The 21,623-nt window shown below is 39.1% G+C and overlaps 1 protein-coding gene across 3 annotated transcripts in view; it reads left to right on the forward strand.

Annotated features, from left to right (window-relative positions):
* The window catches only part of tsnare1 (t-SNARE domain containing 1), a 495,360-nt gene that overhangs the window by 265,419 nt on the left and 208,318 nt on the right, over positions 1 to 21,623 (forward strand). For all 3 annotated transcript variants that reach the window (XM_008115495.3, XM_003223925.3, XM_062979952.1), the window contains exon 9: positions 11,588 to 11,752. In XM_008115495.3, coding sequence (XP_008113702.2) covers positions 11,588 to 11,752 — 165 coding nt within the window. The remainder of the gene's footprint in view (positions 1 to 11,587; positions 11,753 to 21,623) is intronic.

The raw sequence follows: 21,623 nt of genomic DNA on the forward strand, positions 1-21,623 counted from the left end.
GGGAAAGAACCTCCCTACCAGCAATGTAGACTTCAAGTCCTAGAAGGGACACCCAGTGGCAGAATTATAGGAGTAGTATGTAAATCATCCAAAGTACCAAAGGACTCTCTCTTTTCGATTAGAGTCAAGGAGCCTTCTGAAGGATGTTGACAATGTGTCCACGGAAGGTCAAACAAAATGACCAAGAGTCTGGAAATGATGAATCCCTATGAGGAGTAGCTTACTGAGCTGGATATGTTTAACCTTGAGAAGAGAAGGTGAAGAGGTGACATGATAGCCATGTTTAAATATTTGAAAAGATGACATATTGAAGAGGGAGACAACTTGTTTTCTGCTGCTCCAGGAACTAGGAAATAGAGCAACAGAGTCAAACTGTAGGAAAAGAGATTCCACATAAACATTAGGAAGAATTTCCCAAGGATTAGAATTGTTTAACTGTGGAAAATGCTACCCCAGAATATGGTGTAATCCCTTTCTTTGGAGATGTTAAACAGAGGCTGGATATCTGTCAGGAGTAACTCGATTGTGTCTCTGCATTGCAGTACTGGTGACCCTTGTAACTCTATGTCTCCATGTTTCTATGATTCCCAAAACATGGTTCTACCATTCCAGAAATCTCTAGGTGAGACATGAAGATGTAATCCAATGGTAACATAAAAGTATGTTTTTGAATTTTTCCAAATTTACCCCCAGGCACACATTTTCCATATTTATAATATTGTAAAAGAAAAACAAGTGAAACCGCTCACAAATTATGTTCAAATAAAAGATGATTTGCATCCAAAATTAAGGACACACTTCAAGAAATGTGTCCAGCCATGCTTCTTTGAGCATGTATTTTCTGAATTTTTACGCTTTAATGTGAACCATATTTGATGATTTTGTTTTCTTTAAGAAAGCAGATTATTTTGGGCAGCGAGAAGCTGTGGTGGCAAGGGGAGAGGTAGAGATAACAGCGGGAAGGTACGCACAATAGGATTTGACTAAGGGCCAGGAGGGAATGCGACGCCCAGAGTCATTTGCTTATTTTTAAATGGATAGACAACCTCTCAAAACGCTCAAGGCTGACAACCAATTAAATCCATTTGTGATTAATTATATCAGCCTTAGCATTCTGTAACCTGAGCATGGGAAAAAATGAAGCAAACACAAAAGCTGATATAGACTGTTTTTGGTTTACAAAGGGTAAATGTCTATGGGCAAATTTATGCATCCATTGTGATCTGCTCTATGTCCTGAGCAAGGGGAAGGGTTGGATGATAAGTGGATAGAGATAGATAACAGATAGGTAAATAGGTAGGGACAGAGATAAAGAGAGGCTGATTGATAGATAGTCAACAAATTCTTCATAGGTAATCTTTACTCCTTTCTGTATTTGAGCATTCCCCAACTGTATTTGAACATCTTGAAGCATTTGGAAGCAAATATTCAGTGGAGAAAGCCATGTTTTTGGAGTTTTTTGTGGATTAAAGGGTTGCAGCTTTCCTGCACATGAAGCTGTTTTCTGCACTGTGAACTAGATATTTTTATTTCTGTTTTCCCCTTAAGAATAATTCCTCTGAGTGTTGAATACCTGTGTGCAAAATTCTCACAAGTCTGTTGTTTTTCCCAGTGGCTTTTCCTGGAAATTATGTTTTCCAGCCAGGGACTCTGTAATGATCAATCTTCTATCTGTCTATGTGCAAGGCACAACATCCCCAATTGTGTTTCTACAGCTGAGCTAGATGTGGCCAATACATCCAACTGCTATCACTGGTAAAATGTCATAATGATTCTGGCCTATGGGGAATACAGTTGACCCTCTGTGTCCACAGATTCAACCATTATTTTATTTATTTATTTATTTTATTTACAGTATTTATATTCCGCCCTTCTCTCTCCGAAGGGGACTCAGGGCGGATCACATTGTACACATATAAGGCAAACATTCAATGCCATATAACATAGAACAGAGACAGAGACAGACGCAGAGGCAATTTAAACCTTCTCCAGCTTCCAGCTTCCTGAGGGTATGCTTGATTCCGGCCACAGGGGGAGCAGCTGCTTCATCATCCACTGTGACGGCACTTCCTCATTCCAATGGTGGCTGGGTGATTTTGATGGTGTTGTAAATTAGCCTCCCTACATATAAGTGGTACCTAAATTTCCTACTTGATAGATGCAACTATCTTTCGGGTTGCTTAGGTCAGCAACGAACAGGGGCTATATTTTATTTTTAATTGTTGGGTGCTCACCCCGACACGGGCTGGCCTCAAACTCATGACCTCTTGGTCAGAGTGATTTATTGTAGCTGGCTGCTAACCAGCCTGTGCCACAGCCCGGCCCCTTCCACGGGCCCTTTTTTAACCATCCATGGCTTAAAAAATTAAATCCATAAAAAACAAGTCTTGATTTTGTCATTTTGTATAAGAGACACCATTTTACAAAATGGTTATATATAATTAGAATCATAGAATCAAACAATCATAGAGTTGGAAGAGACCTCATGGGCCATCCAGTCCAACTCCATTTTGCCAAGAAGCAGGAAGATGACATTCAAAGCACTCCCAACAGATGGCCATCCAGCCTCTACTTAAAAGCCTCCAAAGAAGGAGCCTCAACCACACTCCAGGGCAGAAAGTTTCAGTGCCGAACAGCTCTCCCAGTGAGGAAGTTCTTCCTAATAATTGGACTTGATCATCCACAGATTTTAGTATCTGGGAGTACCCTGTAATCAAACCCTAGATACCAAGAGTCCACTTGCTTCTTTTCTTCAGTGTTCGGGAATTTGCCCATTTAGCCTGGTTTTGTCTTCTTTCACTGGGTAGCACCTCTTTCTGGGCTCTCAAATACAGGAGTTTGCATATTTCTTCTCAGTCCATGGATTTAAGCTGGGATCCTTTTCTTTTGAGCACATTGGGTTTGTAAAACAATTGCAAAGAAAGTGTTGGGGGAGAAAGAGAAAGGACAGGAAAATGTGTGTATGTGTACTGCATAAGGTATTAATGTGGACATGTGCATTAATATAAGCTGACCCTCTTTCCTTAGAACACATTTCTTAAAGTGGTGCGCATAAAATACTCATTCCTATATAGCTGAAGCAGCAAGTTTTCTGGCCATTTAATGGTAGGTGGTGAATACTTATCTTTCTAGCACTAGATCGGAAATATTTTAGCAACAGTAAGAATAGAAGGGATCCAGCTACACTGAGCATAAGTTCAATTCCCCACGGAATTTTCTTTTCAGAGACAACCTGAGGCTTGTTTATGCAAAATGTGTGTTCTCACCATTGTGCCGTGTGAAAAAGAATGTGTGAGGGGAAAAAAAATCTGTTAACCAGCCCTGGGAAACCTGCTGCTAAATTCTGCTTATGCAAAATTAAGGGAACAAAGTTTGTCCGTTTGGGTCCAGTCTGAATAGAGAAATATCCCAGATTGTAAAAGCTGTGGACAAAAATTAGAAGTGGAATTCTGATTGTGACCTACCTATAGTTAAGGTAAAAGTAAAAGTTTTCCCCTGACATTAAGTCTAGTTGTGTCCGACTGGGAGTTGGTGCTCATCTCCATTTCTATGCCGAAGAGCAGGCGTTGTCCATAGACACCTCCAAAGTCATGTGGCCGGCATGACTGCATGGAGCGCCGTTACCTTCCCACCGGAGCGGTATCTATTGATACTCACATTTGCATGTTTTCGAACTGCTAGATTGGCAAAAGCTGGAACTAACAGTGGGAGCTCACCCCGCTCCCAAAATTCGAACCACCAGCCTTTCAGTCAGCAAGTTCAGCAGCTCAGTGGTTTAATCCGCTGAGCCACCGGGGGCTCCCTTACCTATAGTTACACAAATGTAATAATTCCTAGTATTGGAAATGCTGGTAGCAAATAGATTTTGTCATACAATATTTTATTGACCACACCATTGGTCAATATTGTATATTTTTGCAGCAACCAAATACAGTAGAGTCTCACTTATCCAACGTTCTGGATTATCTAACGCATTTTTGTAGTCAATGTTTTCAATACATCATTATATTTTGGTGCTAAATTCGTAAATACAGTAATTGCTGCATAGCATTACTGCGTATTTAACTACTTTTTCTGTCAAATTTGTTGTATAACATGATGTTTTGGTGCTTAATTTGTAAAATCATAACCTAATTTGATGTGTAATAGGCTTTTCCTTAATCCCTCCTTATTATCCAACATATCAGCTTATCCAACGGCCCGTTTATGTTGGATAAGTGAGACTCTACTGTATCCCCAAATGTAAACTTGATTGTTATTGTTTTGTCCAGTTTATGTTAGCAGATTTACAGGTTATTTTCTTCCTAAATTAAAAACAGGGTGGTAACGGTAGAACTTTGTTTAGCATGCCTAGTTTGAAAAGAGATCTCTTCAATGACCAAATTTGCCAACATTTTTTGAATCTGAAACTGACAAATGCAGGTGTGCTGATCATATCCAGAAACACTGTAGTCCTAATAATATATCTGAGGGAGACTCAGCACTTGGACTTTGAACCTCTGAACCTTGTCTGTAGTTAAGAGCAGGATACAGATAGGCAATTGCTGACTTTCAGTGTGAGGTAGTGAGTTGTTTTGCCAAATCTTCAATGTAGCTTTTTCCTATCTGGGTCCCTTTCTCTGCTTTGGATGAATACCTCCATCACAGTCAGGTTTCATGTCCTGTATTTTCAGATAAAGACCTCTTGAAGTCCCTGGGTTTGGGATGGCTGCCATAGACGTACCACAGCATATAGTGTCATCCACCACCACCACCCTCATTTCTCACTTTATTTCATTTTGTGTTCAGCCAGGTTGAGCTCAGCTAGGACCAATTACAGCTTGAGCAGAACGGTGGAAGACAGACTCGAACATTTCCTCCTAGCTTTCGGCTGACCTGGCACTTTGACCCAACTTTGTTATAAAAGAGAATGGCAGTTATGAAATACCCCTCTAATCCCGAGATTCCCCTCACTTGTTCCCCTGCCATTTGTCTTGTGCTGGGCTCTTAATGAATTTGTCACACCTTCAAGCACGGTGGCAAACGCTGGGGACTGGAGCCAGGCTGCAAAATTGGGGAGGAAAAGCAGAGAGAAATGGGCAGGTCAGGATCTCGGCTGTGAAATTAACAAGCCGAGGTGAAAGGCAGCTCGGGCAGGTAATGCAAAATGTTGAGAAAAGAAGAAAAGAGACAATGGAAATTGGATTGCTGGTGTTACATAGAGCAGAACCAGACGAAGGGAATTGAACTGTGCAGACACATTACTGATCTCCCATCCTAATAGCTGTGCTAACTTGATAAGAAAGTTGCTAAAATTCCTGAAGTTACCAGCCTTAAACTGCCAGGATCTACTAGAAACTCATTACCACTTTCAGTGTTACTAGTAAGACGGCTGTTAACGTTTGTCACTTTCAGTAGAACCCACATTCCTGTTGACAGGAACCATACCCACTACAGAAGGTGTTTTTCCCTTCCCTTGAAATCACAGGATTCCCCCACACCAAGCACCAAACATTTGATTTCAAGGTGGGACTCCAAGATCAGGCCCAGTTTTCCTAAGTGCCACTGTTACAACCGCTAACATTGACTCTAGTTTTGGCTTACTACATAGGTGGTATGTTTTGTCTGTTGGTTGTAAGGCACAACATTTCTTCTCTCGCCAAGCACCAACCCTGGACTAGAAGTCAATTGAAAGCTCCAGATATCTATAACTTTATTATGCACCACATTTCCCCATCGCCTGGGCTCCGGGGATCTGGGGTTGTATTGTGTGCTTCAAGTTGATTTCCGACTTATAATGGACTTCTTGGCAAGACATAGTCAGAGGAAGCTTGTCATTGACTTGTTTAGCCTCAAGAAGAGAAGTTTACATGGTAGCCATGGTAAAAAGGATCTCATATTGAGGAGAGAGCAAACTTTTTTGCCTGTTGCTCCAGAGATTAGGACACAAAGCAGTAGATTCAAATGACAGGAAAGGAGATTCCACCTAGACAATGTGGACAATATCTTGATGATCAGAGCTGTTTGGCAGTGGAATATGAAGTCTTGGAGTGTTAGGGATTCCTGTTCTTCATAAGAGAAAGGGGAGCAGGAAAGTGTTTATGAATCTGAGAGTGAGTTGGAATCTGAGGAGGAGATTTTGCAAGTACCCACATTTCAGGAGTGGCGAAAGGAAACAGAGCAGAGATGTCATTCAGCTAGAATAGCTGCCAGAAATGCAGCTGAGTAATTAGGAACTTCCCTAGCAGCTGGGATGGGACTCAGGGCTATAAAGCAGAATCAGGTGCAGCCAGTTCTTGCTGGTAACAAACTGACTCTTCACTCCCCTTGTGCCTGCTTCGAGTCTGCATCTGGGAAACTGCTCCTAAGGATTTATTGCTGTTTCTTTGTCTGAAGTAAAACTGCTATTTCATCTGGGAATTTATCAGACTTAAGAACTGTGTTTGCCCTAAGACTTCCTTGCTTCCTTTTGCATTATTCCACTGAGTGTGCTGTTCTTTATGTTTTTCTGAAGTAAAGCAGTTTTCATTTACCTACCACTGTGTTTTAAGGCTGTTCTTGAAAGACAAAACAGGACAGAGAGTGAGATGGTTTCTCCTTCTTTGGAGGTTTTTAAGCAGAGTCTGAATGACCACTTGATAAGAGTGCTTGGATTGTGTGCATAGCAGAAGGGGGTTGGACTGGATGGCACTTGAGGGTCTCTTCCAATTCTATGTTTCAATGAAGACCAAGGGAGACTTATTCTTACATGTCTCTGAATTGACTCCCAACTTGTGATGACCTCCTCCATAGGATTTTCCCAGCAAGATATAGCCAGGGGAGTCATGTCACTGCCCTCCTCAAAGGCAAAAAGATTGTGACATCCCTAAAGCCACTCAGTGGATTTCCATGGCTGAGCAGGGATTTGAACCCTGGTCTCTTAGAGACCTAGTCCAATCCTCAAATCACTATACTATGCTAGCTCTCACTCAAGGTGACTTACAAAATTGGATTGTACTAGTAAAAATATACCTTTTGCTTTGACAGTTGGCTAGATGGTTAGAAAACTACTGATGTGGTTGCTGCTGTCATGCTGCCCTTTTTTGGTTCTACCAGAATGGGTCGTACCTGTGACGGAAAATCTCAAGCGGGAGGAATGGGCTGCTATGTCACAATAGCCTGTCAAAAAGGCAGGTTCGTATCCCTCACTTCTCTCTTCTGGATGAAAGATAACACAAAACGGTAATCACAGTGCTGTCGCATCTCAAAAAGCATTTCGAGAGTCCCAGGTCACATGTTCCTCTGCTGCCTTGGGCCCTCTCTACCCATAATTGCTTTGGGCTTCTGCTCACTGGATTGTAGCTCTGAATCTCCAGGTGTCGGCAAGGTTCACTGTTTTCGGGAAAGGCTGAATGGAGCTGGGATTATCCATGCTAATGAAACCAAGCAGATCTCAGAATTGTATCAGAGCTAGGAGGTGAAGCTTAGCAGATTAACAAGTTGCTTTCTTCCTAAATTAAAAACACGGTGGTAATGGCAGTACTTTGTTTAGCATGCCTATTTCGAAAAGCGACCTCTTCAATCACCAAATCTGCCAACCTTTTTTTGAATCTGAGATTGACAAATGCTACCCGGCTTAGGTTGTTCTTCCCCCTTTCCCTTTCTTTCTCCTTTTCTCTCTCTCTTTTCAGTATTGCTTTTTAAGACCCATAGTTTTCCTGTAGGTGCTTTGGAGGGTGATATACAAAGCTGCAAGGAAAATCTTGCAAAAAAGACAACTAACATTGTGTGAGGTTGATAGGTGTTTATTGCTAACAGAATATTTGAACAATCTCTTACATTTGTGTTTTGTGCATTCTCTCCTGATGTTTCTCCCACATCTATGGCAGGCATCCTCAGAGGTTGTGAGGTATGTTGGAAAAAAAAACTAAACAAGGAAGGTTTATATATCTGTGGAAGTGTTGTTGAAGGCTGTGGAAGGTCCAGGGTGGGAGAAGGAACTCTTGTCTGTTGGGGACTAGGGTGAATGTTGTAATTAATTGCCTTGATTAGCATTAATGGCCTTGCCAAATTCATGTCCTGGCCACTTCCTGCCTGGGGGAATCCTTTGTTTGGAGGTGTTAGCTGCCCCTGATTGATTTGTGCCTGGAATTCCCCTGTTTTCAGAGTGTTGTTCTTTATTGACTGTCCTGATTTTAGAGTTTTTTTTTAATACTAGTAGTCAGATTTTGTTCATTTTCATGGTTTCCTCCATTCTGTTGAAATTGTCCACATTCTTGTGGATTTCTTTTTAAAAAAAATATTTTTATTAAATTTTTGCAGTGTTACACAAAGAAAAAGAAAGGAGGTAAGCTAAGGGGGATGTTGTGGGGGGAAGATGGGTGTGGGTCATTAGTTGGGAAGAGAGAGGAGAGAGAGAAGGGGAGAGAAAGAAAAAAGAGAAGGAAAGACAAAAAACAAAAATCTAAAAACTTGGTAGAAAAAGAAGTAAAATAGGGAGGGGCAACAAACTGGGGTAAGTACCCTAACAGGGGAGGATGGGGGGGGGGGGGTAGACTTCCAATCTTCTAACTTCCATTCCAGTTGTTTCAACGATTCACTGTTTCTTGTAAATATTCATCTAGAAGTAACCAGTTCGTTTCTCTCATAGGTCTTCCAGTAGTTTTTTTCAACAAAGAAGTCAATCTGTCAATTCTTGTGGATTTCAATGGCTTCTCTGTGCAATCTGACATGGTGGTTGTGAGAGTGGTCCAGCATTTCTGTGTTCTCAAATAATACGCTGTGTCCAGTTTGGTTCATCAAGTGCTCTGCTATGGTTGACTTCTCTGGTTGAATCCGTCTGCAGTGCCTTTCATGTTTCTTGATTCGTGTTTGGGCACTGCGTTTGGTGGTCCCTATGTAGACTTGTAGACTATGTAGACCTTTTTTTTCTTTTTATAGGTGGTTGTCTAACAGCAAAATGAAAAGGGAGATGCTATGTCAGTTCTTTCAGTGAAAGTGTTCATGGCTTGCTTATCCCAGGGTGCTTTGGTGAAACTTTCCCTTTCTTGTTTGGACCAAACAAACCCAAATAGTTTTGAATATCCCAAATAATTGTTAGGCTTTGTCTCCATTTTTTACTTGTAGGAGAATACAGTGAAATACATATGGGGATTCTAGCTCATATTTCACAAAGTAGTTCTCCTGGCATATCCTCCTGCCTCAATGTTATTTTACCAGACAACAGCTACTGCAAACAATAGGCCTTTGTCTTGCCATCCTTCGGAGCTCAACAGACTGACATGTTGACCTCCTTCCCTCCAACGATCCCCATTGTGACACTGCAAAGCAGGATCCCTGTCACAGTTCCTCCTCACACTCGAGATCATTTGGGAATGGGAAATCAAAATATCTACCTGCTCTTCCTCAATCGACAAGAGACCAGATCTCTTTTGCTGTCTGATGGGCAATGACTAGAGGACCTTTATGATTTTAAGTATTCTTAACACTATTGAATATGTAGGGATCATGATTATAAAACAGTTACAAATGTGGGGTTGTTGTATGTTTGGCCATGTCTGGCCATGTTCCAGAAGCATTCTCTCCTGACGTTTTGCCCACATCTATGGCAGGCATCCTCAGATGTTGTGTAATACCTCACAATCTCTGAGGATGCCTGCCATAGATGTGGGCGAAACATCAGGAGAAAATACTATACAAATACAATACAAATATTAATACAAATGTGTTAGGGCCTCATCACACTTGAGCATTTATCCACTTTAAATCTGGTTTCTGCATCCTGCAGAATTCTGGGGTTTGTAGTTTGGTGAGGCCCAGGACTTGTCTCGCTAAGCCCCTCCCTAAAGTGGATTTAAAGTGGTTCCAAATTCTAGCGTGATGAAGTGGTCAGTTGAGGTTACATAATGAGAGTTGTTATTGTGAAATTCGGCTAAAAATTCTGAAAAATTCAACATAGTAGCCCAATGCAGGATGAGAATTGCTTATCTAAAATGCTTGAGACCAGAAGTGTTATGAGGTTTTGGGATTTTGTAATCCTGGTATTCTCATACATAATATATATGTAGAAATACCAGTATTACAATATTAAAAAGCCCTTCTAAAATAAGATGTATGGAGAGGGAACTAGAATCTAATCATAAACTTATTTGTGTTCTGCATACAATGTATACATAGTCTAATATATACACAATTTTTGAATAATTGTATGTTTGAAACACATTTTACCTAGATTAAACCATCAGAAAGCAAGTCACTCTCTTAGCCAATATGGACAATTTCAGATTTTGAACACTTTCAGATTTCAGAATATTTCAGATTTTGGATAAAGGATGCTCAACATATACTGTTTCTGAACATATCAGCTTTCCAAGCTTATTATTCTCCCCTTACTACCTGTTTTCATTCCTTTCTTTCTCATTTAAACGTGTAGGTGGGTATTTGTTAATTAAACTTCATATTGAGTGCAGCTCCAATGAACTCTTAATATAATAATAACCAATTTTAGATATTAATGTATTACATTAATATAGATAACTCGGTCTCTTATGAATGCTGGCATTTGAAGTCACTGAAAACAAGACAAAAATATCTAGTACTGAATTATGCATAAAAATAGTATACATCATTAATGCTTGTATTCAGGAAAGCAGAAGTTTTATCATAAATGTAGAAACAGACATACTCTATATATTTGTGTATAAGTTGACCTCATGTATAAGTCAACGGCAAGCTTTGGTGTCAACATTTTGTCCCATGGAAGAGTTGATGGTTATCCCACAAAGAGGGAAAGTACCAAATCTGACTCGAGCCAGTTGTCCTTGTGTACTAGGGGTATGCAATTTGGTTAAACCCTGTTCTGTTTTTAATATCCTGCCTCTTTGCATTACTTTTCTGTCAGAGGTAGGAAGGATTCATTAGACCGAACATTGTGGGATTAGACGGACAGGAGAATTGGAGGTAGGGGAGTACACCATCAATCTCAGTCAAGCTCCAATATTAGCTTGTGTAAGGGATTACTCTTCTTCAGAAGAGAAAAGAGAGCAGGAAAGTGTTCCTGAGTCAGAGGGGCAGTCGGAATCTGAGGAGGAGATTTTGCAAGTACCCACATTTCAGGAAAGGCGAAAGGAAACAGAGCAGAGACATCATTTAGCTAGAATAGCTGCCAGAAATGCAGCAGAGTAATTGGGAACTGCCCTACCAGCTGTGGAGGAATTCAGGGCTATAAATCAGAAGCAGATGCAGTCAGCCTTTGCTGGTAACAAACTGACTCTAATGCCTAAGCCTTCACTCCCCTTGTGCCTGCTTCGAGTCTGCATCTGGGAAACTGCTCCTAGGGATGTATTACTGTTTCTTTGTCTGAAGTAAGACTGCTACTTGATCTGGGAATTTATCAGACTTAAGAACTGTGTTTGCCCTAAGATTTCCTTGCTTTCTTTTGCATTATACCACTGAGTGTGCTGTTCTTTATGTTTTGCTGAAGTCAAGCAGTTTTCATATACTTACCACAGTGTTTCAAGGCTGTTCTTGAAAGACAAATCTGGACAGTTGTTTGCTTCATGCAATAAAGTCCTAAATGTTTTTAATGGAATCTTATCAACTGAACATCTATGTTCCTGTCTTTCAACAGAGTCCTAAGACCCCCTTCTCTGACTTGGCTGATGATGAGAAGATCTTCAATGGAGGAGACACCATGTGGCCTGAGCAGAACCAGGAGCATGCCCTGCTCTCTGAAATCACGGAGGAGGATTTGGAAGCCATCCGGCAGAGAGAAGAAGCTATCCAGCAGATTGAGGTCAGTGCAAGAAAGTCTTACTTCTCGTATCTTGGTTAACCAACTGTCAAAGCTAATGGGGCTACATGGCACCTCAGGGACTCATCCCAGCCATATCCTTGTCCCAAAACATATTTTCCTCATAATTTCATGCAAATATCTCCAAGCAGTCCACCATACATGTATCTTTTCCTCCCAATAATGATGGTAAAACCGGCTCTATGAGCACAGCTTAATGGAGGATATTTTCTCTCCTTTAGTGGTTTAGTTGTTCAATTTGAAATATCTTTACAGTTCAAAGAACTTGAAGTTACCTCTTTCTTCCTCTATTAACTAACTACATTACATTATAGTTATAGCACAATGAGGTAATTTCCTTCTCAATCTATTTCTCCTTTTGGAAAGTGTGTCTGCAGATTTTGAGTTATTGTTATTCTTCTTCAGAAATCACATAACAAAATAGAGGAAACAGTCCTTTTTGCAAAGGAAATTATATTTATGGCTAAAAGTATCATTTTCTGCACAGAAGATGTCACACCTTGCATACAAAAAAAAATACTGTTTTGCCCACAAACCAAGTGTGAATTTTCTACAAAATAAGTCCCAAACTGTAAAGATTCCCATTAGTCTAAATTTCTTCTTATCTTAGACATTTTTACTCATTCTTGAAAAAAATCAGTGCTCTTTCCAACCCTAATAGCTATATCTTCCTTCTTTCTCCTGCATCAATGTTTCTGAAGTTAGAAAAACCACAGGGAAATAATAACGTTTATATCTCTCTTTTCATGAAGAGTTTAAACTAAGAATGAACCCTGGAATAGGACTGCAGACTAAATCACAAGATTGGATTAAGAAATATTGTCTTGGGTCTCTCTAATTGGATTAAGCTAATTGTTTGGGGGTGGATATGGGAATATTATTAGCGCAGGAAGAAATGTGATGCTATCGACATGGCGCGAAGAACATAAACGTTCAGAGAGCTGCCTCTTGCCAGCTACTTGTTAGCCCAGGATGAAAGCAAAGAGCAGAACTAGGCCTGATTTAATGTTAGCACTATTTTCAATTCAGCTGATGGGAATTATATGGGGGAATGGTTCTCTAATCAAGCTATTTTTTATTATGGCATTTCTCTCCAACACTGAGAAGTCTGTAGGCATACACTTGTAGGAAACAGCTGATTCCTTTTTCAACTAATCCTTGCAGGTTCATCTGGGAATTCCATGCCCAAGGAAATGTGTATTAATTATGTTGGTGGACTATGGAGGGGACAGAGCTAATGATGAAGCACCTTGAGCAATGCATATCCTAATGCATTCCATATACTCATGTGATAAATCGAAAGCAAAGTTAATAATTAAGCATGTAGAGCAGTGGTTCTCAACCTGTGGGTCCCTAGGTGTTTTGGCCTACAACTCCCAGAAATCCCAGCCAGTTTAGCAGCTGTTAGGATTTTTGGGAGTTGAAGGCCAAAACATCTGGGGACCCACAGGTTGAGAACCACTGATGTAGAGTATCACAGCCTCATGTAAAAGCCAAGGGCAGAAATGATCCATGGATAAGTAGAGGGCCATTCCATGGAGAGGGTGCCAGCCACTCTTGGCCACTGCCACCATTTTCCATCCAGACATTCAAAAACAGGCCAGCAGTGATACTTGGTGGTGTAAAAAGAGGGAATTGGTGCTTCTTTTAGGTTATCCTGGGATGAACTAAGCTCTCACTTTTCACTATTTTACTCAGAGATAGTTCTTTATAAGATTTAAAATACAGACTTTGTAGACCTTCTGGATAATTCAACTCAGTGTTTTTTGGGCTATGTTTTTCACGAATATTTCTAGTCATATACATGAGAGAGAAAGAGAGAGAGAGAGAGAGAGAGAGAGAGTGAGAGTGTATAATATATATATATATATATATATATATATATATATATATATATATATATATATCATCTCAAAGAATCTATAGACCCTCCAGTATGACTCCATGGCCAACTTTTGCTGGAGACTGACCATAGTTTCATGTCTAGAAATTCATAGAAGGAACACCTCTTCAGAAATCTTGAAGTCCTCCAAATTTATGGTCCACTTAAAGCTGAAGTTGACTGTGGAAGCATGCTAGAGAACCTAGAGATCCCTAGGGAGGTATTCTTTGAGGATTTTTGCTTTTGTGGAAGTCCTGTACCCCTAAATCCAGGGTATGTGGATGGATGGCTGTTTTTAGTTGTTTATGTGGGATCTGCCGGGACACCCACTGAAAATGCAGCTGGGCAGTCTTGGATGGTGCTTCATTATTTGTCGGTTCTTCCTATGTATCCCTTGATTCACCAGAATTGCAGAAAGAACCATTGTGCCTCCTGTTTTACACAATAAGCAAATATTTTACTATGTCAGCATTCACAGATGAATGATGTGACACAACCACCACTTAACAATGCAAATGTAGATTTACCCTAGATCAGCATAGTGTAGGATCTTGTCCCATCAGCCAAAACAGACCTGGAAGTAGGTCTTGATGCATCTAGCTGCCTTCCTGAAGTTAGAGGGAAAAGAAAGGACCTAATTCCAAATTTGAAGGTAATGCACGTCCCCTAAGTGCTACAACCTTGAGTCTGCTAGCCTTGCAAAAGTGTGCTGAATGCAAACATCTGCTTAAACCAATCCTTATTCATGAAAACATTTAAGTGAGCATTCAAGAGCTTTGCTGAACCTGAACGCAGGTTGGAGGCTCAGATGCAAAGTCCACGTTAATGGGGGAACAGTCTTTGACTTCCAAATAGGGTTTAGATTAGACCGTACGGATCTGATTTTACAGATCCCAGGGGAAGATGACTGTTATATCTAGTGATTATGGGAAACCAGTCAAAATGACCTCAAAATAGATTTCCTTACATAATCATGTCACAGTTCGGGCTCAAGCTCTTCACTGGCTCGGTGCTAAATATTGCAGCTGCAGAAACTTCAACCGAAGCCGTTTATTATTCAGAGAAAATTCTCTGTCTGAGGAATAGATGGAATAATTTCTTTTCCCCTACAGGATTCTTTTCTTGCCCTCTCTTCGCTCTTTCCATTTGCACATTTCTATTTTTCTGCTACCATGTTTCTGATACATAGCAGGAAAAGGGAAAATGTTTCATTGTCCCACATTTAAAAAGTAGTGGTGTAATGGTTTGGATCTTACACTATGATGGTGGAGCCCAGGCTTCAAACCACCGCTTGGGCAATCTTGGGAAAGCCACACTCTCTCGGCCTCAGAGAAAAGCAATGATGAACCTCTTTGATACAAATCTTACCAAGAAAATCCAGTGATAAATGCATCTCAATGTCATCATAATTTGGATTTGAAAGCACACTAGAGCAAAAATGAGCAGTACTAGAAGTAATGGTTGTGTTCCTGTACCATCCTCATAATTATTATTGAAAATTTCCACTCCGAACAGCCTGACAATACAGAGGCATGGAATCTGCATTGCTTTCCCAGTCACAAGATATCTTGATAACCAGCATTTGGAAAGATCTCTCTTTCCATGTGCCTGTTGGAATATAGATACATAATAAAAGTGCCTATCATGTATGTATATGAATGTAATTCCATGTACATATATAATGAGATACCTCACAACCTCTGAGGATGCCTGCCATAGATGTGGGTGAAATGTCAGGAGAGAATGCTTCTGAAATATCACCATACAGTCCGAAAAATTCACTGCGACCCAGTCATTCTGGCCATGAAAACCCTCAACAATATAATGAGATATCTTGGTGATAAACACAATGTCAATGTACCTTTTATATACGCCTTGTATCTATAGCCTAATGGTCATTTTATATGATATTTTAATAATGTCATGCATGAAACAAAGTTTGTGTGCAATCAGCCATCATGAACTAAAGGTATGCCTTGCGGACAAGTTCAGATTTTGGAGTATTTCAGATGTTGGAATTCCATAAAAGGGATACTCAACCTATACCTACATTACTCGCTGGCCATAAAAGTGCAGTTTTATTTATAAGGGAACCTATATGTGTAAAATACTTACAGGAGCTCGATGGTGTTTCCTCCACTGACTTATCTTATGGTAGAGAGGAATATTCAAGAACAGTGTGTTGATAATATCAGTTACAGATGCACCCATTTCACAAGGTCCCTTTTTACTGATTTCTAGCCTTGTTGCTAATAAAATGAATGTCAGAAAGTGTTGGATGTCATCCTGGACTGCACAAGTCTCAAGTAGTTAGGTAGCGGATAGGATTGGACTGAGGGAACCCTCTCTGTATTCTCAAGCATGCCTAGATAGGCCTTTGCTGTTTTTCCTCTTTTGTTTTCCTGTTTACCTTCACTTCCTCACCATGTTGTTGTAGTAATGTGATATTTTAGGGATGAGGCAACTTCCTCTATCTATTGGAAATTTAATTGCCCCAAGGCTTGGACCATTTGGTCAGCCCCATCTTGTCTCTCTTCCTTTTTTGTCTTCAACCTTTGAAGCTCACATTTTGCCCTCTCTCCTGACAAAATGTAGCTATTTAGATATTTTGTCATTTTTACCTTCTTACCTTCCTTAGTAGCTAGCCTAGTGAGCTAGTTAGCTCCAAGAACCTTTTCTATCTACAATGGATTTCTTTTTACCTCAATAAATGATTTTGAACTTTCAAGGAGACTTTGCAATCCTTTGCCATCCTGAGGAACAAAGGCCTCTCCAAGCTCACCACACGTAAGTTTCTGCTGTTTATGAAGTGTGCTTCTGCCACTCTGCTGTATTTTTGAGGAATCACCCCAAGAGAGGGTTATTTTGAGTCTAACTGCTCAATAGATTCCCAACAGAAAGAATAAATGTGCTTGTTACATTTAGGAAGGAAAATTCAGGTACATAAAAGTTAGAATGAGTGGTATTTGGCTTGATAAAAAGTACATGTAAAAGGGATCTAGGGGTTTTAGTAGACGACATGTTAAAATGCGATTCAGCAGTGGATTCTGCAGCATGTAAGCCTCCCCGAGTCCCCACGGGGAGATGGTGGTGGGGTATAAATAAAGTTATTATTATTATTATTATTATTATTATTATTATTATTATTATTAAAAGTCAGTGCAATTCTAGATTGCATCGACAGAACTATAATGTTCCCACCAAGAGACATAATGGTACCTTCTATTGTGCTTTTGTTGAACCTCATCTGAAAGCCTGATAAGGAATAGTTGAGAGCCTGCAAAATATAAGACAGAAGTGCTACAATAGCCACCTGAAAAATATCGAGTGTTTTATGCTGTTCTGGATGCTATAATATGAACCAATGGATTCAAATGACAAAGGAGAGGTTCTGTCTTGTCAAGAGGAATTCCTTGATTCCAAGAACTGTTTAATAGCAGAATAGACTGCCTTGAAAGGCGGTGGACTCTCCTTCTTTTGAGGTATTGAAATGTAGGTTGGCTGGGCATATCAGATGTGCTTCAATTTTGTATTTCTGCATGGCGTTTGGGGTTATTTCGATACTTATGATTCTGTGCTAAGACTGTCTCACAAGAAAGAAAGTGGAGTTGCTTCTCTCTTGCTCTTCCCCGACGCTGTCATTTAGAATTTGAACATACACATCTTGTACCTAATAGGGAAAATGCTACTAATAAAGTACTTTTTTTGGTGGGTTCGTAATTGTCTAGCCGAAAGGGTTGGAAATGCTAATTCTGCCTCTAGTTGTGCTAATAGAAAGTGTGTTTGGATGATGCATTGGTTTACATTTTAGTTGCTAATTAATGGTAAGATGCTAATCAGTGTAGCATGTAACCACATTTTGTTGCTGTTCTCTAGAAGCTGTAGGATTGTTGTTTCTCTCCCTGATTTAACCTTGCCATTTCACTGGGAGCTTAAGAAAATTGCTTAGCATAGCTGTTTCTTTTGGTCCGGAGAACAATGTCCCTGATGGTTGATATCATGGGCTGCCTGTCCCCCGCAGCCTGAATCCTATTGATGTCTTGCACATATGTTTACTTTCAAAGCAATTAGTGCAAGCATTCACATATAAGGCCAATATTGGAAAAATATAATTATTCATGTTCCATTCCATGCATGGGATATTTACATATGCCACCCAAATTTTGAAGTTTTGTGTAGTTTCCAGGCTGTATGGTCATGTTCTAGCAACATTTTTTCCTGACGTTTCACCTGCATCTGTCATGATGAAATATGATATATGGTTTGGATGGAATTGTATGAAAGGTTTATAGATACGGCCTAACTGAGCCAAAGACACAATTCTAAAAAAAATGAAGGCTGGAAAACTACATTACAGGAGGTGAAAATTTCTTAGACTGTAATTAAAAGTTGCCGAACTGCTGACATTGATGACCAGAGACAAATTATTAACTGTTGATATTGCTGACTTGATTAACTCTTGGTGAAAAAAAACCCCAACATGTTTATATTTCCAAAGGCAATGGCTCTTTTAAGTAAGGAAGTCAACATTGTGGCTCCTTACATTTACCAATATCACAAAGAAATGTTTACAAGATTCCTGGATAGATCTGGGCAAGAAACTGATAAGCTTTGCTATCATATTAACCCTGTTTTAAATCCTAGCATAAAAAAGAAAAGAAAGAGAAAATGTCTTCACAAAAATTGAAGATGGAGGAAAAAAAAAAACAGGGAGAAAAGGATCTCTATCGGACGATATAAATCTAAGGGACGTGATGAGGGAACTCCAAAAAATCACAGATAATCAAAAACTACTCCAAGAACAAATGATAGACATGAGAAAAGAACTATCAGAGGAATTTACTGAAGTAAAGAGGGAAATAAAGGACCTACAAAAAGAGATGAAAGAAGTTAAGGAAGATAAGCAAAAGATGGAGAAAAATCAAGAAAAGCTCCAAACTAGGATGGATAAATTAGAAATCAAAAACACCAGACTCGAAGAAAGACAAGAAAAATTGGAGAGAAGAGAACTAGAATTTCAAATAAGAATAAGAAACATCATAGAAGAGCCCAAAGAAAATCTAAAACAAATCACAACCCAAATACTAGCAGACCTTTTACAGGTGCAAGACGAAGAGATGGAAGACTGGATTGAAAAAGCTTATAGAGTTACTACTAACTTCTCCAAGAAAAACAAAGTAGCGAGAGACGTAGTGGTACAATTTGAAAAAAGGAAAATAAGAGAGGAAGTATTGAAAACGAGTAATAAAAACACCATTCGCTACAAGGGTCAGAAAGTGACAATACTAAAAGAACACCCGGCAAGCACCATGCAGAAACGCAAAAAATACCTGTTCCTTACAGAAGAATTAAAAAGAAGACATGTGAGATTCCGTTGGGAAAGGAAAGAGGGAATTATGGCCACATACAATCAAGAGAAGGTATGGATAACATCGGAAGAGAAAGCAAAGGACTTTTACAGGAATTTAATGAAGAAGGAAAATGGACCTACCCCATTGGACTCAGCAACAGAAAGAGAGAGGAAAAGAGCCAGAACCATTTCTCCCGAAAAAAGCGACAAAGCGACCATCTCACAAACCCCAAACTTGATTAATCTAGAAGAGGAAGAAGAAGAAACCACTCAACACTAAAATATGCAAATAAAATGTCACTCCAATAATGTTAACGGACTGAACGCACCTAATAAAAGGAAAAATTTATTCAAACAATTGCAAAAGCAGAGATTTGATTTAATAGCACTCCAGGAAACCCATATATGCCATAGGCATATAGCACACCTAACCCAGGAAAAGCTAGGGAAAGAATTTGTATCATCTGCCCCGGAAAAAAAAAGGGGGTGGTATTATATATAAATCCAAAACTCGAACCAGAATTAGCTTTCAAAGACGATGAGGGAAGAATGATAGGAGTAAAAATAAAGGTGGATAACCAGACAATATTAATTTGCAACATCTATGCGCCAAACGGGTCAAAAACTGTTTTTTTAGGAAAATTAAAAAATAAAATAGAGGAACAAGAATTTGATGAATTGATGATATTGGGTGATTTTAACGGAGTTCTGGACCCGGAAAAAGATAAGACAAGAAATAGATCCGGAGGAAAAAAAACCCCAAACTCAGGCAAATTGGCAACAAATTTTATTAGAACCTTACAAGATTGGGAACTTAAAGATGCTTGGAGAACACTCCATGAGGATGAGAAAGATTACACTTTCTTTTCACATAGGCACAATTCTTGGTCAAGAATAGATATGATCTGGATGACCCTCTCAATGATCCTTAAGGTTTCAAAAATAAATATTGTCCCTAGGTACATTTCAGATCATTGCCCGTTAGAATTTACGATTAATAAAACACAAAGGAAGCCAATTTGGAGGTTAAATGGGAACCTAATAAAGTCGGAGGAGGATATCCAAAAAAATAAAAAGATTCTGAAGGAATATTTTGAAAGGAACGACATAGAGGAAACCCCAATACAAATAATATGGGACGCAAGTAAGGCGGTCATGCGTGGTCACTTTATTCAGCAAAATGCCCAAAAAAATAAATTGAAAAATAGAACAATAAGAAAGATAATTGATGAAATCAAAATAAACGAAGAAAAACTAAAATTAGATCCAAACAACAAAAACATCAAACAAAATTTGGAAAGTCTAAAAGAGCAAAAAATACACGAGGAATTGGAAGAGACCGCGAAAAAACTAAAATTTATTAAGCAGCAACAATTCCAGAACGCTAATAAGCCAGGCAAATGGCTAGCCTGGAAAATAAGGAAGAAAAAACAAGCCCATATCATTACAGAAATCTTTTCAGAAGGAACAAAACACACGACAGAACAAGGGATATTGACGCAGTTTAAAAACTTCTACAGTAAATTATATTCTAAGGATCAGATTGGGAAAGACAAGGTATCTCAATTTATTAGTAAACAAAAACTGGCAAAAATATCAGAGAAACAAAGAGAGATACTGAATAAGGAAATAACAGAGAAGGAAATTAAAGCAGCTATAAAAAAAATGGATGGGAATAAAGCTCCGGGACCGGATGGATTTAGCGGGATATACTACAAGGTGTTTATGGAGGAAGTTACACCATACCTCAAAAGAGTTATGAACAAAATTTTAGAAAATCAAAAAACCCCAGATTCTTGGTGTCAGGCAATAATAACAATGATTCCAAAAGAAGGACAAGACCCAAAAAACGTCAAAAATTATAGGCCAATTTCCCTGTTAAATTCAGACTATAAAATCTTTACAAATATTATAGCTGAAAGGATGAAAGAATTCCTGAAAGAATGGATAGGAGAGGAACAAACGGGTTTCCTACCAAAAAGGCAAATGAAAGACAACGTAAGAGAAATTATAAATATAATTGAGTATTATGAAGTATCAAAGAAAGATGAATTGGCTCTCCTCACTATTGATATGGAAAAAGCCTTTGACAATTTGAATTGGGATTTTTTTAAATTACTCATTAAAGAATTGGACATGGGTTACAAATTTACAAACGCAATTAACCAAATTTATGACAAACAAGAAGCTAAAATTAAAATTAACTCCGAGGAATCAAAATATTTCAAAATAAGCAAAGGAACTAGACAAGGATGCCCATTGTCTCCGCTGTTGTTCATTTTTTCACTGGAAATTTTACTAAATAATATTAGAGATGACCCCAAACTGAAAGGTGTAAAAATAAGAAAGTATAATTATAAGTTAAGGGCATTCGCAGACGATCTTATTTGTGTAGTAGATGACCCCATAAATACAATTCAATATTGGCTTTCCAAAATAAGAGAATTTGGCGATAACTCGGGACTAAGAATAAACATGGATAAGACCATGTTACTAACAAAAAATATGACAGAGAAAAGTCAAAAAGAATTAACAAAAATTTCTGGGATTCAGATTAGGAAGAAAATAAAATACCTAGGCATAACAATAACAGCAAGAAATTCACAACTATTAGAAAACAA

The sequence above is a fragment of the Anolis carolinensis genome, chromosome 4 (assembly GCF_035594765.1).
Source record: "Anolis carolinensis isolate JA03-04 chromosome 4, rAnoCar3.1.pri, whole genome shotgun sequence".
NCBI classification, from domain to species: domain Eukaryota; kingdom Metazoa; phylum Chordata; class Lepidosauria; order Squamata; family Dactyloidae; genus Anolis; species Anolis carolinensis.